Source organism: Heteronotia binoei, chromosome 6 (genome assembly GCF_032191835.1).
Source record: "Heteronotia binoei isolate CCM8104 ecotype False Entrance Well chromosome 6, APGP_CSIRO_Hbin_v1, whole genome shotgun sequence".
NCBI lineage: Eukaryota > Metazoa > Chordata > Lepidosauria > Squamata > Gekkonidae > Heteronotia > Heteronotia binoei.
The window spans coordinates 80168164-80186286 of record NC_083228.1 but is presented as its reverse complement, the minus strand read 5'-3'; the positions used below and the strand labels follow the sequence as shown (position 1 = coordinate 80186286).

Sequence of the window (18123 nt, the reverse complement as noted above, 5' to 3'; positions counted from 1 at the left end):
TGTAGATGGCCAGCATTTGACACGTTTTCATTTTGAAAGTTTTGAGTCATATGCAGATCTAGTCTGCCCTATACTGTACAGTGCAATCCTAAACAAGAGCTACATCCTTTGCTTAGAAAAGTGTAGTGTTAGTAGTTAGGTCCCTCCTCTCACAAGAGGGTAAAGTAAAATACCTCCCCATACATCACTCTGGTGTCTTAGTGCAGGGCACTACTTTGGCTGAAATGGACCATGATGGATGCCAACTAGGCATCAACCTGGGAAAACAGTTTTCAAGTCATTAGAGTGGCTTGCTACTGCCCTCTCCTTGCCCTGAAGAGATGCATGACTTTAGAACAATGGGTTGCCTCAGACCTCTTGATTCACTTACTATAATCCCATCAATGGGTGTTACTTCCCTTCACCCATTACCACCTGATTTAAGTGCTAATTAATCAACAAATATTTTCACTTTCCCAATAGCCCATCCTGTCTGCTGCTTGTAGAGTTTAGTTGATTTAATTTTATCCTGTTCCATTTCCCACAAGCAGAATTCAAACCTCTGGACCTTTTTGACTACCTCAGGTAAAACCATTAAGTCATCCCTGCCTAATGGTATGTTTTGCTCTGTAACTATGGCACCCTGCTACCCAGTAGTGTGTGTGTGTTCCTGGTACCAAGTGCATACATCTCAGCTTTGTGGGCATTCCTCTCTCACCTCTTGAAATCCTTGCTGTTTTGCTCTTCAATTCGCTGCTTCTATGGACTTGGACCTCGTCAAGATTGGTAGATGTCTCCTTTCCCTAAAATCTCTCCCCTTTCCTCCCTGCTTTCCTTAGTTTATTTTCCTTCTTTAAAAAAAATTAAGTTTTTCAAAAATAAAAATACATTTATATTGTTAAATCATATACTGTCATCTGTGTTTATAATGGTTCTTTCAAACAATATCTAATATTTAAAATTAACATATATGAATCATCAATAATAATCACCAGAGGCCCCAACAAATCAACACTACTTCAAAACAATTGTTGTATTCTTCAAAAGGAAACCAGTATGGCTTGTTGGTTGTCTAGCACAATTACCTATTTCTGCTGAAAGATCAAAGATCCCATTTATTGTACTTATTCATTGTTCCAGGAAAAAATACTGCTTGGACATGTCACCAGAGATGATGATGTTATATGGAGGTTTGATTTCCTTCATGTGTAAGTTTAAAATTCAACACATTTTTCCTTATTCTATTAAATTTTTTGATGGCAGTCAAATGGGTATGGGCAACCACAGCTGAAGCATGAGAGACAGAGTTGCTCAAATCAGCTCCCCTTTCAGTGGGATTAGAAATTTAAAGTAGCAAGCAAGCAAAGACTCTGGTCTATGTAGTAGGCCCTGTGTGAAAGGCTGCTACCAGGGGAACGCTGTCTTGCTCCATAGACTTGTATGGGAATGATTCCTAGTGTATCTGACTGGCTTTTATTCCGCTGTGATGTGTTCCAAAGCCCAGGAACAAAGATTTGTCTCAAGTATTAACTCTCTTGGTGATTTGGAAACTGGCAAGCTTTCCTGCTCTTCATATGCATATGAAGGATACATAGTGGCATTTTTAATCTGCTCATAGCCAGGTACATGGGTGTACACATCTGCATTCTTTCTCACAATCCTTTCACTAACAGCTCTATGTGGTTGGTTAATCTGAGATAGTGACTGACCCTGAACACCTTATAGCCTTTATGGCTTCATCAACCCCAGACTCCCCAGTATCAATCTGGCATTCCAACACTAGGGATTGTTCGTATTCCACATTAGTGTGTTTCATATAATGTATTTGTGGTAACATGGAAGTCTGGTACATTCTGGTTCAAATCAAGGTTTGTCATTAAGGATTCTTGCAGAATAATACGTATCATGTTCAATGCAGTGTAAGTCAATATAATGATGTCAGATAATATCCTTCATTGTCGTTAGACTATTCTCTAAAGACATGAACACTTGTCTAATACAATGCAAATATGACTCATGTCAGCCTATTGCACCCATTCAGGTTTCCCTGCTGTCCCCCCCCCCCCCATGGCTTTGTTCCTGCCCTTGCAGTACAGTCAATTTCAGTGCTGTTCCCCTTCCCATTTTTTGCCAGGGGAATGCTTCCTCGCATATTCAGATGGAACAAAGAACAGAGTCTGCCCTTCTCCCCTAAATTCCTCTCAGACACATATACATATTAGGAGTCATACAGTGGTTACTTAGTGGTAGAACAATATAGAGCAAAATTAAAGGAGCACCAATAAACCACAATGCTGCTTACTCAACCAGTCGGGGGGACCCTCTTGGATCCCTTCACCATCCTGAATCATATGTCAAGTTTGGCCACTTCCAATTCCTGCATGGGTTCCAATCGCAGTCCCTGGAGAACACCTTCCTCTGCCATGTGTGTTTACTCTTCCTCCCCAAACCTTGAGACGGCCAGTCTCCTATGGCGGATCTGTTAAGTTTACTTGGAAACTGCATAATTTGGATGGCTGCTATTTCCAGAGTCTGTGTTCCATCTGGAGTGTGTTTTGCACCTAGTCATAATCACCAAACCTCTTTTCTCTTGACGGCTTGATTCCTTAGTTCATGCAAGAAATAAGTAGGAGATAGAGAAGAATATCTCAAAAGCATATATGGCACAACAGCAGAATATCACCACTTAAGTTGCATACAATTGATGTCCTGAATATAAATTGATTGAAGAGCCCTAACCACTGTGGAAGAAAAAATTGAAACAAAGTAAAAAAATACCTAGGACCTTTGTTTGGAACCGGGCTATAAAACCGCTACGTTGGATTCAATTATTTCATAATATAATTAATTTTAGAATATTTTTTGCCTAAGTGTCAGGTTTCTCACAAACTCTGTCTACTAACAAGCCACGAAAGCAATAGCTTGACCTTGTTGCTGTCCTAGCAATAATGGTCAGAGGAATGCTGCCTCTGAGTACTGAGGCTTTATTTAGTCGTGATGGCCTGTAGTCATTGATAAAACTTAATTTGGCTAGTCCCCCTTTAAATTGAGAGCCTGCTTCCATCTAAATGGTGCATGTGCTCAATCTCATATCATAAGACTGCTTGTATAATGTAGTTGTGATTTTTAAAAACCCCTGCTTGAAATACCTTCTGATCAATTTCTCCTCAAAATAGCCTCCCTGAGACTGAATGGGTGGGAAGGGTTGGATAAAAGTTTTGTTGTTTTAATTATTACCTCCCAGGATTTCTGTTGACATATGTCTGTCTTGAGTGGTTATTTGTTTTGTATTGTTTAAATGTGGCCCAAACCACCTTAAAACAGACTTAAAATTTCAGCCCTCCTGGTGAACAGACCAGAAGAGGGGGGGTGGGTACCCAAGAAATTTATCCTAGAAACTCCACAGGGATGTCAAACATAAGGCCTGGGGGTAAGAACCGGTCTGCCCAAGGCTCTTACCCAGCCCACAAGCAATTGGTATATATGGAAATGTAAAGTACTCCCCCTTTTATGGTATCCCTTGGGGGAAGAAAACCCTAAGTCTTGCATCTGATTAAATACATTTATTGGGGCTTTTTGTGGGTTCCCCAGTAAATCAGTTGCTTTCACTGCTAGGAATTACTAGGGGCTTTTGTGGGCTCCCCTAGTAAATCAGTTGCTTTTGCTTGTATTTTCAGTAAAAAAAATAAATTGTTAATTGGGTTTGCCTATGTCTGGAAGGTTATGTCAAATTTCCATGATACTCCACTCTCTCCAGGCACTTCCCCTGAGAGCCAGTCTGGTGTAGTGGTTAAAAGCGGCAGACTCTAATCTGGAGAACCAGGTTTGATTCCCCACTCCTCCACATGAAGCCAGCGAGGTGACCTTGGATCAGTCACAGTTCTCTCAGAGCTCTCTCGGCCCCACCTATCTTGTGAGGAGAGGAAGGGAAGGTGATTGTAAGCTGCTCTGAAACTCTTTCAGGTAGTGAAAGGAGGGGTATAACTCTTCTAATACATCCCAGGATATGCTGACAAAGGGCTGGCAACTATACTACATCTGTGTACAGAAGTGCACTCCTCCCACAACAGCAGCAAATGGTGTGCTCCTGTGCCACTTGCTGCTGCCATTGCCCTTTCACTCCCCAGTTCTCCCCCTTTGTCATTGCACCTGTGCGGGCATCATAGTGATTTCCCCAGACTGCCCCCTCACTTTCCTTACGGAACCACACTATAGCATTACATCATGACTTGGAGCAAAAGGGTGGGAAAGCCCTTAAAGGGCTGAGGAGGCAGATGGCATGCAACAGCAAGCTGCCCTGGATGCTTTTGAAAACAGATCTGCCTCCCCCCTGTCATGGCAGTGGAGGAAGCATCCATACAAAACTACTCCTTAGCCCTACAAATGGGACTTCTGTTCTGAAGGTTAGGCTTCAGAACCATTAGGAAATTAGAGTGCTGACCAAGGGTAGCTGCACTAAAGAAATCATCCAAAGAGACTTTTTGTTGGAATTTATAAATGTCACACTTCAATCAAGAGTTAAACGTTTGCTAATGTATGTTACTGTCAGCTAGTTAGCACAGACCATTTAGGTGTTAGGCACATTTTTCCTGCCAGAGACTGGGAGGTATCATTCCTAATGAATTAAGTTTGGGAATTACTATTGGCTGGAGGATGCTATGTGTTGTTTGTCACATACACAAGAGATGGGGGCTTTGGAGTAAACTTTCTCTCCTTTGTTCTCTCACCTTACATGAGTTTGCACAAACAAGCAAGATGGAGCCCAGAACTAGTTTGAATGTTATTTTCTACCATATAACCCTTCCCTTTGTTTTCTAGTAAACTCTTCTTATAAACTAATCTACACGTGTCTGTGTCCCACTTTATTTTATGCTGTGCAACATACCTCTGCTAAAAGAATGCAACAAAAAGTTGTGGGTGCCAGCCCCCTTCCCTTGAGCAGCTATATGTGTCTGTAGTAGTTTAATAGCAACAGAGAGCAGCAAAAAATTTTTTTAGAATAATCAACTTTTTGTTTTTCTTGGATATTTTCACAAACCCTTTTGGATTACAAACAAGGGGATCTGTTTTTAGAGCCATGAACTGGGAGGCAGTGAAGAGTTCTCTCTCTCCCCCCCCCCCCCCACCTTTTAGCATATTATAATACAGTCTGACAAGGAAAGCAAGAAACGTATGAGTCTGCTGAGAAAGGATCATTCAAACCATGCACCAACCAGAGACCACAACTACTGATGGTAATGATGCAGTGGTTCCACAGTCAGCATCCCGGTACATAAGTGAACCAAACCTCTCTCACACACAAGTTCCAAAATTAAGTGAGGAAAAATTACCTAATGTGGAGATTAAGAGTGCAGCTGAACAAACAGGAAAATAAAAGAAATTTAAGAGAGATGATACATGAGCAAGCTTTGTTCTTCTAAATTCTATAAGTCATGAAGAGACCTCGCTAGACACTTCTGAGTATTGCAGCACCAAGAAGAATGCATGTTGAACACCTGAGCATTCAAACAGCATTCTTCAACAGAGATTTATCTGAAGAACAAACTGCAAGATGTTAGAATGAGAAATTACCTATGTTGCAACAAAATCAAAAGTTTTCAGCAAGGAAAAGCAGAACCCTGCCCATTTGCAAAACTATAAGATAGGACAATATCAGTATATGCTGGCATGCATGGATGGTCTGATATTATGCTGTCAGAGGACACTCAAGAAATTGCTGATAACCCAAACAAAGTGGTGGAAGTAAACAGCTGGGAGACATGAACCATTATCTTGGAATACAAATTGAAAGGACTGAAAATGGAAGTTTTCTCTTGAACCAAAGACACCAAATTATAGACCTTGCTGAAGGCCTAAAAGATGCCAAAAGAGTACTCCACTTGAATCAGCTTGGAAAAGGAAAGGTCCCCTGTGCAAGCACCAGTCGTTTCCGACTCTGGGGTGACATTGTTTCACAACGTTTTCATGGCAGACTTTTTATGAGGTGGTTTGCCATTGCCTTCCCCAGTCAGCAAGCTGGGTACTCATTTTACCAACCTCAGAAGAATAGACGGCTGAGTCAACCTTGAGCCGGCTGCCGAAAACCCAGCTTCCACCGGGGATCAAACTCAGGTCGTGAGCAGAGCTTAGGACTGCAGTACTGCAGCTTTAACACTCAGCGCCACGCTTACCTTAGCCTTAAGAAGAAGACTGCAGATTTATACCCCGCCCTTCTCTCTGAATCAGAGACTCAGAGCGGTTTACAATCTCCACCTATATCTTCTCCCCACACAGCAGACACCCTGTGAGATGGGTGAGGCTGACAGAGCTGTCAGAGCAGCTGCCCTTTCAACCTCTGCCAGAGCTATGGCTAATCCAAGGCCATTCCAGCAGGTGCAAGTGGAGGAGTGGGGAATCAAACCCAGTTCTCCCAGATAAGAGTCCGCACACTTAACCACTAAACCAAACTGGCTCTCTTAAAGATGGCCTGTCACTTGAGAGCAACCAGCAATACAGAGAGGCAACTGGCAAACTTCTCTATCTATACCTGTCTATACCTGATGTATCTGCAACTGTTGGAAATTTATGCAGAAAGACAAGTTTGCAAAGTCACTATGATTGGAACGCTGTAAAGAGGCTGGCTAGATACCTTGTAAAAACTGCTGACCTTAAACTAAAGGTTTCAGCTTGTGATAACCCAACACTGGTTGGGTACATGGATGCTAATAGGGGTGAAGACAAAACTGACTATAAGTCAACCAACAGTTATGTGTTCTTCTATGGAGACAGCTTAACCAACTGAACTAGTCAAAAGTAAACACTAGTAGCCATCATATCTGTTTCAAGGGTCTGCAGTGATCTTAAATGGGTCATTTATCTATTGAAAGATGTTGGTGTTGATGAGCCTAAACCAATAACTTTGTTTGAAGACAAGCAGGCATGCATAGCCCTATCCAAGAGTGAAACCATCAAAACCAGAAGCAAGCTGTCAAGTATCCTTCTCAGATATGCAGCAACAAGGACTGATTGAACTCAAGTGTTGTCCTTCAGAAGAGAAGGTTGCTGACACACTCACCAAGCCTCTTGTCAAGGGGAAGTTGGAGTACTGGCACAAAAAACTGAACCTTCATGACTTCAGTATAGGACATTTGAGAAGAGGTGTTGGGATTTACAAATATCATGCTTTAGGCCTGAAAGAGTTAAACTGTTGTGCATCTATGTTAATGTAACTAATTAGCTTAGACCATTTAGTGTTAGGCACATTTTTCCTGCCAGAGAATGGAAGGTATCATTCCTAATGAGTTAAGTTTGGGAATTACTATTGGCTGAAGGATGCTACATGTCACATACACAAGAGTAGGGGCTTTAGAGTAAATTTTCTCTCCTTTGTTCTCTCACCTCACATTAGTTCGCACAAACAAACAAGGAAGATGGAGCTCAGAACTAGTTAGAATGTTATTTTCTACCACATAACCCCTCCCTTTATGTTTTCTAGTAAACTTTTCTTATGAGCTAATATGCACATACGTCTGTGTCTATTGTGCTGCGCAACATACCTCTGCTAAAAGAATCCGACACTTGTCTCTTGAAAGTTGCAACAGTAGTAAATGCAGCATGATGTGCTTTGCCATAACTGCTAGCTCCTGCTCTGAATGTAGAATCCTGTCAACCAACTAATGGGACTCAGGGAGCACAATCTGCCTCTGGTTAGTTGATGGCCTTCCTAAAGGCTCCACTTCCAACCAAGAAAATGTCCATAGTATTCACAACTGTCATTTTGCACCATATAACTGAGGCCCAGTTAAGAGATGTGTGTATCATATGGTTTTTTAATCTACATGGCTTCTTCTAGCTAAATGTGTGAACTTAAAAACTGTTTTTAATTAATGATTTGATTTTTTTAAAAAAATACATCATTTGCTTGGCAAGTTACCACTGGGTCAAGTAATAACCATAGCTATTTCCACACAGGCTGTCTGCCCAGATGCAATGTTGTTGGGAAGCAGGGATTTTTCTGTCTCCCCCCAAGATGGTGGTGCATTCATGTACCTCCTGGGGCTTCCTTGTCTTCTCTGCTCTTTCTTAATTTGCTGCAAAGTTTTGGGAAAGATGACAGTTAAGCCTGGATGGCTGCTGTGCGGTAGGAAACTGGATTTCCCTGCCACATGGCAGCCATTTCCCCAGACCCTGTACCTGCGGTGGCCATTTCTTCACTCTATTAGTGGGGCTTTTCTGTTCTTTTAAAAAGAATGGCAATTGAATATTGCTATAATAATATGTGTAACTGGTTCTCTGAATTCCCAGCTTTCATTTAAAACAAAAAAAAAAGGTTCTAGCCCCTCTCACTGAAGAGATATAAGCATAAAGATGTGTTTTGCTTTCCAGGCTTGTAGAGGAGCTTTGCCAATTTCTCAACCGATCCTTTAATAGCTGTCTGTGTGGGATCAATTGCTAGGGTTGCCAACTTCCAGATGACACCTGGAGATCTCATGCTATCACAATTGATCTCCAAATGACTAAGTTCCCCTACAGGAAATGGTTACTTTGGAGGGTGGACTCTATGGCATTGTATCCCATTGCGGTCCCTTTCCTTCTTGGGCTCCACGTCCAAAATCTCCAGGTATTTCCCAACCCAGAACTGGCAATCCTGTCCACTACCCAGACAAGGAGGTATTCCTTTAAACCAGAGATAGGACCTAAGCCAGCAGGTCCTTTAGCAAAGAAGTGAGAAGCAACAGAAGGAAGACTTCTTCCATACCTTCAGGCTAAAGTCATGTGGTTCTTGGGTCAAACTGTACTCTGACATATATTTAGCATACATGTGCCCCCTGACCACACATGATAACAAGTCTTGTCCTCTGGTCAACAACAGCCCACTCTTCAACTAGGGTGACCAGATACAAAGATGATATAGGTGTGTTTAACATAAAGACAAACTAAATAAGTCACTTGCAAGTTTCTTTATGAAATTAAGTGTAGCCCCCTCCCATGAGGGGGAAAGATAGTGCAAGAATGAATCTGTACATGCTTCTGGATTCAGGTGACTGGTCTTTGGCCAACTACTGTTGGACACTGCATTGCTTTCCTTCAGACTGCTCAGTGCTCACTTCTCTGCAGTAGTTTAATACAAGAGTAAGTTGGGGTTTGCCTTCCAACTTCACAGTACCAGGAATCCCCAAATTATGGGATCCAGTCAGTTATGGCTTCTAACTATCTCTCTATTATAAGGCAAATCTCTTTTTTTTGTATCTAATAAAGGATTAAATGAGTATTTCTGCCCATAATTTTGAAGTGCAGGTGCTTAAATGCAACCCACCCATACAAATTAAGGACCTGTGTTCCAATTTTTCTTGTAGCACCCTTGCCTCTTCCTGCAGACATCTGCATGGGTGGCATAGTATCCAGTAATACTGATCTATATGAGTGTCTGCTACATATGCAATTCATCTTTAGACACTTCTGCATGGCATATTGTTAAGTGTTTAGGCTTACAAATGTTGGTCTTTTGTCAGGAGAAAAATAAAACAGGCATCAAGTTAACATCTGACAAGACTGATTACAAACTTTTACAAAATACAGTTATCTGCACTTTTACCATAAATAAACATTAAAAACATTGAGAAATTTTTCATTGGCCAGAAACTATGGCAAAGTGTTGTAGAGAGAAAAGTAATCCGGAGTTAATTTAGGCACATTTCCCCCTAGCACCCCTCCCTCATATACATTAATTCAACTAAATTGCAGAAGTCTCTGTTGTTAGTCATGCTTCAGGATCCATAGTTGATGTTCTGGCTCACCATCAATAGTTTTGTCTTCAGCTAAGGATGGTTCCCTATGACTGTTATCCAAGTGCCAGGCAAAGATGTTCTGTTCTTCAGGATTTCCATGAATAGTGGGACTGGTGGAGTGAAGAGGAGGGGAATTGCAAAGTGCATGAACAGCAGTAATGATGACCAGCTGTTCTGAGCAAACATCAAGCAGGGAACAGGGACTGTTCACTTGCTCACCCTTTCTGCCTGGCTGAAAGCAAACACCATTCCTAAGGGGAGGCACAGCCCAAGAACTGAGGAACGTTAAAAAAAGAAAGGGAAGGAAGTTCAAACTCCAGTCTCGTGCTTTCTCTTCTGGGTTTTCAAAAGGATGTGCAGGCTTGAGGATTTATTTTCAAAATAAAAGAAAGCATAAGACACGCACACACATACACACACACAACAAAATATGGTCCATGTCATCCTCTACACTTAAGCCCATTCAATCTGGCAAAAGAAACAAGGAAAATAAAGGGGAGGTGCTATCACTCTGACAGCCAGGAGGGGGAGCTAGTGCTTAGTTTTGCAGGGCTTGGTGCATAAAGTGCTTTCTCAGAAGGTCTTCAGGCACAGGATACAAGCTGCTTCCGATTATTTTCGAAATGGTGCCAGCCTGCTGATGTTCTGCCAGAAGTTTGAAGGCTTGCGTTTGGGCTCTGCCAGCATGAAGACTTGCTGCTGGGGGAGGTTTGTAGGCAAGGTAGGGTGCTTCTGGCGCATCAGGAAGTCATAGTACGTCCTGGTGACCACTGTTAAAACAATGAAGTAAGCACACTGTGACACTGATAAGGCATTTTCCTGCACTGGTTGGTGCAATTGATGCTCCACAGGACTGTTACTATTTCACCTCTTAAAATCCAATCCTACAAAAACTCCCTCCTCCCTCCCTTTTTTTTAAAAAAAACCTATTTCAAATTATGTTGGTCAATCTGGACCAATTTATTAACAGATGAAGACTTCAGTTTGCACATATGGCTTTTGACAATGGACACTGGATTGCCTTGGCAGTGCTGAAGTAATCTTGTGTCTTCAGGATGCCTTGATCTGCTCAGAAAACTATGTACTCGAGCCCAATGGAGGGGAGTTCATTGATAGGATGGATTGGGGTTAGTCATGTCATAAAATAGTTTCAGATGGGTAACCATGTCAGTCTACAGTAGAAGAGCAAGATTCAAGTTCAGCTTCACCTTAGAGATCAACAAGATTTCCAGGGTAGAAACTTTTGAGAGTCAAAGTTCCATTTGTCAGCTACAAGGGACTAAGTTAGCTTTGACCCTTCAAAGCTTCTACCCTGCAGGGGGTGGGGCAGGGCAGGAATTATCTTTAAGGTTCCGCTGGACTCAAATTTTGGTCATAAAATAGACTTGACCATGGACGTAGAGACGTAGAGACAGTATTATTGAGGATGTTTCAAATCGTTCGATCCCACTATTATGAGGCTGGAATGGTCTTTAACAGAATCTTATGCAGCTCATATTTCAAGAATATTTATATATTTCATTTGATTGTGTTTCCACAGAGTCACAGGTGGTGCGGTTCCCCTGTTGCTGCTATAGCTGTTGATATCACCCAGTAGCAATAGGGTTCCCAAATGGGAGGTTTCACTGCATCTTCCTTGCAGCCACCATCTTCCCCTCAATGTGCCACTGGGGCTTGTAAACATTGGCAACTGAATACTGTTATAACATTGTGACAATCTGTGTATGACGTCTGTTGAATTTCCATCTTTGATTTTTTTTTTTAAGTTAAATCTCTAGTCTTTTCCACTGCAGAGATATGCATAATATATTCCCCCTTATATTGGCATGAAAAGTTGGGCTAAGGGTTACTTTTATAAAACTGAAAGCTGGAATTTCAAAGAACCTGATTTTATGACATTATAACAATATTCAACTGCCTTTTAAAAAAAAAGTCCTGTGGGGCGGGAATGGCTGCCACATGGAGAGGACCAGGAGGGATGGGGGCAGGGACAGTGTGCTCATGTCCACTCTGCCTTGCCATGTGTACAGCGAGGAGGTCAATGGCATTTGTACTGGGGACCTGACCATAATATGATGACAGGTTTTCCTGCCATAATGCACAGCCAGTGGATCTGCTCTGATTACCTGGGCTAGGTCCGGAGCTCACTTCACCTGCAGCTGCATAAGCCCATCTGTGCCTCTGCACCAAGCTACACAAGTTTGGACGGTGGCCTGTAGAACCTGATTATTCTAAGTTTTATTATTTTTCAGTGTTCCTATGCAATGATTGCAGGGGGCCAGGGTGCATGCAAAAAACAAGGAATAAAACTATCCTGGCTTACCTTTTGGTTTTCCAGTCTGGTTTTGTTTGCTGGCATTAAGCATAGCTTGTTTCTTCTGAACTTCAGTGATGGAAAAACCTTGAGGACGAAAGATAATTCATTAACCAACTGATAGCTACACTTTTTCCTTGTACAGGGGTGGAGAGAATCAAGCAGAAAATCCCAGGTACTCCAGTATCTTGATTCTATGCATATTTCCTCAGAATTAAGTGCATGGAACTGGTTTTCAAATAAGCACGCAGAGGACTGCAACCCAAGGTAAATACTGTTTTTGAGATCTTAGCTAGAAAGAGGGAAAAAAAGATATAGGCATGGATCCACTGGAGGATTTTCACCGATGAAAGGAGGGGTGATTTTTGACACATGCACACACCCATGGCAGACCATGTACCCCATGAGTAGCACTTTGGGGCCCATTCTAAATGACAGTGAGAGGGGGGAAAGATGGAAGTTACAAAGATGAAAATTCCTCCGCAAGGAAATCTACTGGTGAATTCAAGCCATAAACTGCAATACAAAACCCAGAATTATTCTGGCTCAATCTTAGCTGAAGCTAAGAACATGCACTACACCAGCAGTAAAATTACTCAATGGATTCATGCAGCAGTAGCTGCCTTGTATTATGTCTAATCAAGGCCCTCTTTGAGCAGCCTACTGTTTTCAAAAAGATGTTTCTTCATTGCCAGAGTGACCACGATGCTGTACAGGTGATGCAATCTCTGTTCTGGGTTTTCATTCTACACTGGACAAGATCAGTACTGTGGCAGGATTAGAGCTTTACCAGGATTTTAGGAACTGGGAGAGGAAAAGACAGGTGATGATAGGATGGAAGGAGGTAGACTAGACTTGTACTTAGACTTGTACTTGTACTTGGGCTTAGAGACGGAAATATCTTGATTAATGGGCAGATAAACTTAGCACATGCTCTGGCATAGCTGGCAGCATCGGGTCTGCACATTACTAAGACTAGGAAGACTTCATAGAGCATAGTCCAGCAGTGAGCACTGCCAGTCATGGGAAGGGAATGCGCACAGCCTGATACAATGTTTTATTTGCTATATAAATAATAAAGTTGGGAGCATTTTGAAAATTTAGATGGGGTGGGTTCAATGTTTCAAGGGAAAGAGTTCTAGCTGTACCATAGCCGGGCAGTATCACAAGTAACACTTCCTTCTGGCTGTGCTTACCCGTTTCCTGGTCGAGCTGAACCTGCCTCCTTTCATTCTCAAATGCCTTGAGCCAACGCTGCTTCTGTTCAGGCTTTTTTGCACAGAACAAGTGGACTTCCTCTGTATCTTTACAGTGCAACTTGAATGCATTTTTAACAGTGATATTGAAGTCTCTGTCTTTGCCATCTTCCACATCCAGGATCTCCATGTTGTCCATGCTGATTCGGCTTTTATAGTACAGGATATCACGTCGCAAGAGATCCTAAGAGAAAAAAAATCAGTGGGTCTTCACAGTTTTTCTGATGCATGAGCATATGGCCAAAAAGACACGTGAGTTCTATGCACACATTACAAATCAGTGTACAGTTTTTCCAATGTAGATCTTTATGTCAGAAAAAACCTGAGATTGCTATCTGTGTTTGTGGGTACAAGTAAGGAAAGGAGAGGTATCACAGTACTAACATTAAAAGAGCTCGAACATTTTTAATCTGCCCTACTATCCTAGAACTGGTTGAAGAAAAACATTGGAATTGGAGTCATTAAACGAACTGTGTTGCTTCTCACTCTTGGAAAATTGTATGTAAGAATCTGTGTTTTGGGTTACTAAGTAACAAAGTGATCATCTTTGAGATCAGCACCTACAAACTGCTTAACATTCACATGTGCAAAAGCCAATTTGTTGCACTGTTAGGAAACACTGTCATTTATGAGAAGGGCAAACACATCTCTTGCTTTAACTAACACCATGTTGTACATCCTGAAATGTAAATTAAACAATCCAGCATGAGTTCAGAGCTCCATCCTGCATTACACAACCTTGTGACATAGAAAGCATTTGTTCACTTAATAACAAAGCCACTAACAGTATCTGGGAAAACATCATGAGCAGTATTACAGCCTTCATCTGTCACAGAGTGTCCCTCCTCTTACATAATTTGCACTTAAACATGCTACACAAGCATCTTATTGTTATTTACAGAATATATAGACTATATATTCTACTGGAGGTGGCTTACAAGTTAAACAATACCATAAAATCATAAAAATCATATATTGCTATAAAAACAAAGCAAGCCATTAAAACAGCATAAAACCACTGAACATTTTAAAATATCCATAAAACAGTTCAAACAACAAAAAACCTGGACTGGTTCCTAAAAGACTGTACGGTTCCAAAGATGAGGTGCCACCACAAAAAATGTCTGGTCTCTAGTTTCCATCAATGATAGCAAGGAAAACTTTCCCAGATTCAACCTCAGATGAGAAAATAAGTCAAAGAAACTTGTGGACTGTAATTATCAATTTATAGTTGAAGGCAAGTGTAATGTACTGAGTGATGAGACGTGTTGAAGGCAACATGCTTTATTAGCGAGTACATCACAAGGCAAGGCACCGCGGGCCGGGTCCCGATTATATACATACCCCGGAACAACCCTCAGTCTGGCCAGGTCCAATCCTGGCCAGTTAAACTTCCTGCCACAGATCTTGATTGGCGGAGCGTATTTGCGGAGCTACATCCGGGGACCAGTGGACTTCCACTGGTCACCTCCGTAGCATCCACTGTGTTGTAATTTTGGGACTGAAATGCAAGACACAACACTCCTCCCCCCCCCCTAGTTCAAGACACGAAGTCTTTCAAGTAGGCTGGTGCCCTGAGTTCCCGGGTCAACCTCCTCAGGGTTATTTGGGGACTTGGAGCGGCTGCCATGGCTGGCGAGGCGGCTGGTCCCTTGTGGTGGGGTGACGCCGGAAAAGGGCTGTCCGTTGCCTGTTGCTGTTTTGGAATCTCCTCTCTGGGGGGGTGCTCCCTCCGCTGTGGTGTGGCCGGCATAGGCGGGGCAGCTTCCAGGGATGTTGCTGTTAGTACTCCCCTGATCGCTGTCGGTTCTTCCAGCAATGTGCAACAGCGCAGCTGGTCAATATGCCTCCTTAGGATCTGGCCCCCCTCCGACAAGACCACATAGGAGCAGGACCCGGTGACCCACAGCACCCGGGTGGCTAACCACTCCGGCCTGCTTGCAAAGTTCTTTGCGTATACCGGATCCCCTGGAAAGAATCCCCTGGTTTCGGGGGAACTGCGGAGGTCCATAGCCCTGTCAGGATGCAACCTGTCTAGCCTCATGATCAACTTCCTCCCCATTAGTAACTCGGCAGGGCTTAACCCGGTGATGGGGTTGGGGGTGTTTCTGTTATCAAATAGGAAGGCTGCCAGGCGGTGATCCCAATCTCCCTGTACAATGTGACCCAGGGTCTCTTTAGTGGTGCACACCATGCACACTGCTTGGCCGTTGGTGGCTGGATGGAAAGGGGCAGACCGAATGTGCTGGATGAGGTACCAATTCAAGAACTCCTGGAATTCCCGAGAGGTGAAAGCAGTCCCATTGTCCGTGAGGAGGGTCTCGGGAATCCCATGAGTTCAAAAGACCCTTCGCAAGGCTTTGACTGCCACCACGGTGGAGGTTGAAGCTACGGGAATCACTTCCAACCACTTGGTGTATGCATCGACTAAGATAAAGAATATTACTTCAAGCCCGGATAGACCAGACGCCTTAATGGCGAATTAGCTGTGACCACCGGAGAAGGGGAGTAGGCGAAGTGGCATTTGGAGGACAGAATAAATGGTAAAGAAGGGGGGAAAAAGTATATCTGACCCTAAACTGGAGACATAAACGAAGGAAAGAACTTACTAAGTGCGTTGTTTTGCCCCTACTTTCGAGTGGAATCCAAAGCTGGGGGAAAAGAGACCTGGTTTGGCGAATGCACAAAGGTAGAAAGCGGAGGAGTGGTGGAGGACTACCTTGGCAACAACGACAGAGGTTGGGAGTCGTAGACTGGCTATGATTGTAAAAATTTGTGAAGAGCACTGAGACAGAGGAGGTGAAGAAGGGGGGGGAAGAGGAAAGAAGCAGGAGATTTCTGATGATTTAAGGGGAGCCTTCACGAACTTCTTTTCCTCTCCCTTTTCCCATATGCTTGTGCATGGCGATTTTCTTAAAGAGACAGGGAGCTAAATAAAGGCTCAACAGTGGTTATAATATACAGGGTGGAAAGAAAGTCACCGGACCTTTGAAATGAGTTGAATGAAGATGGGAGACTTTTGATGTTAGTATAGAGTTTCCAGGAACGCAAGGGCGGAGGTGAGGTGGAGAGGCTGGAATTCTGTTGGCAGAGATGTGGAAGAACAGGAATGGATTTACTGAACTGGCTTTTTCAACTGGTAGCAGAAGAGAGGAGCAGAGATTGAGATTAAGAAGAGGAAGAAAAAGGAGAAGAAGAAGAGGAAGACAGAAGGATAAGCGGTTGGGAAACATTAAGGATTCAAAAGAGACAGTTAACAAATAATTAATGGATTGAATAATTAACTATTGTTAATTTGATTACTGCTGATTTTCTGTATGATTTTCTATATGTAATGAGTTAATGTGAATGTTCAGGTGAAGGGTGTTTGGTGGTAAAGAATAGTAATTTAAGGATATAAAAACCAACTGGTATGTGAGAGTGTTAAAGGAAGGTGATGTATGAATTTTGAGTGAAGTAAGGCGAAGTAGTAGTATATGAATTGGAATTGGGGTGTCAGTAAGACCTTGCATAATAGAAAAATGAGTATGACATACAAGTAAGACAAAATAGATAGGTTAGTCCCACTATTGGCAACTTTAAAACTGATGGAGATAATGTCCTCACAGGAAGTTATAGAGGAAGTGCAGAATTCTATGCAATTGTATTTTATGAATGCATTGAGTCAGGTGCAGGCAAATCTGACAGAACAATTAGATGGAGTAAATAAGAAATTAGATGGCCTGCAAAAGCAATTGACGGAAGTAAAGGAAGAGATTCATGGCTTGACACAATCTGCAAAATATGTGGAAGGAAAGTTGGAAGTAGTGAATGAAAAGTCTGAGGAGATTGAAAAAGTTCAAAAATACGAAGGGGACAGATTAGTGAGAATAGAAACAGTGCAGGTAGTGCATATTTCAGGAATGCAGAATATTCCAGAGGATAGGTATGACCATATAAAGGAGGTGATAGTAGAGATCTTGACACCAGTTCTTGGTATGAAGAAAAAGGAATTGGAGAAAGATATAGAAAATGGCTATAGAGCTTCCCTTATTTATTTCAAGGAACACCGCCTGCTGAGAGAGGTTTATATAAGGTGCATTAGGAGGAAAATGAAGGAATTGGTCTGCCAGACGATGAGAGACAAATCTTTAAAGTTATATCGTTGGCATATTACACCAATAAAACTGAAGAAAGTGTATTCCAAAATTGCTGGTTGCTTTGTTGCAGGGAAACAAATTGATACCATGCAATTCACAAACAAAGTAAGATGATTTGAAATGCCAATGTTTTTTTTTTCTTCTTTTTTGGACCACAGTGTAGAAGAAAGAAAGTTTTCTTTTTTGTTAGTTCTAGACTTAGCTGAGGTAAGATGGAGATACTAAGAGAAGAAATTAACAAATAGATTGAAGGAAAATGGAACTTATTGTATGAAAGTGTATTCCACTTTATAAATAAAGATGACTTGAAATGCCAAATGTTCTTTTGGATCACAGTGTAGAAGAAAGAAAGTATTTTTGGTTGGTTCTAGACTGAGCTGAGGTAGATACTCTGATGGAGATATTAAGAGAAGAAATTAACAAATAGACAAATAGAAGGGAAATGGAACTTATTGTATGAATGGTTATGGGGGAAAGATAATAAGAATATAGTGTAAAAAGGGGTTAACTGTAGAATGTATGATTTGGTTTAGGTTAGAACAAAGGATTTGTATTCTAATGATATAAGTATATAATGCATCCCGCGGTCTACATCCCTAAGTTTATGTTTTATGTATGTGTGTGTGTGTGTGTTATTGTTGTTATTGTTATTGTTGTTGTTAAATATA

General features: G+C 42.0%; 2 protein-coding genes across 4 annotated transcripts in view; both read right to left on the bottom strand.

Moving 5' to 3' along the window:
* Window positions 1-18123, bottom strand: part of PARL (presenilin associated rhomboid like) — a 530597-nt gene that overhangs the window by 7525 nt on the left and 504949 nt on the right. The gene's annotated exons all lie outside the window — the stretch shown is intronic.
* ARHGEF4 (Rho guanine nucleotide exchange factor 4) overlaps window positions 8904-18123 on the bottom strand; it is a 179050-nt gene continuing 169830 nt past the window's right edge. For all 3 annotated transcript variants that reach the window (XM_060241899.1, XM_060241900.1, XM_060241901.1), the window contains 3 exons: window positions 13257-13500; window positions 12070-12147; window positions 8904-10516 (listed from right to left, as the gene is read on the bottom strand). In XM_060241899.1, coding sequence (XP_060097882.1) covers window positions 10359-10516; window positions 12070-12147; window positions 13257-13500 — 480 coding nt within the window. In that variant the 3' untranslated portion in view covers window positions 8904-10358. The remainder of the gene's footprint in view (window positions 10517-12069; window positions 12148-13256; window positions 13501-18123) is intronic.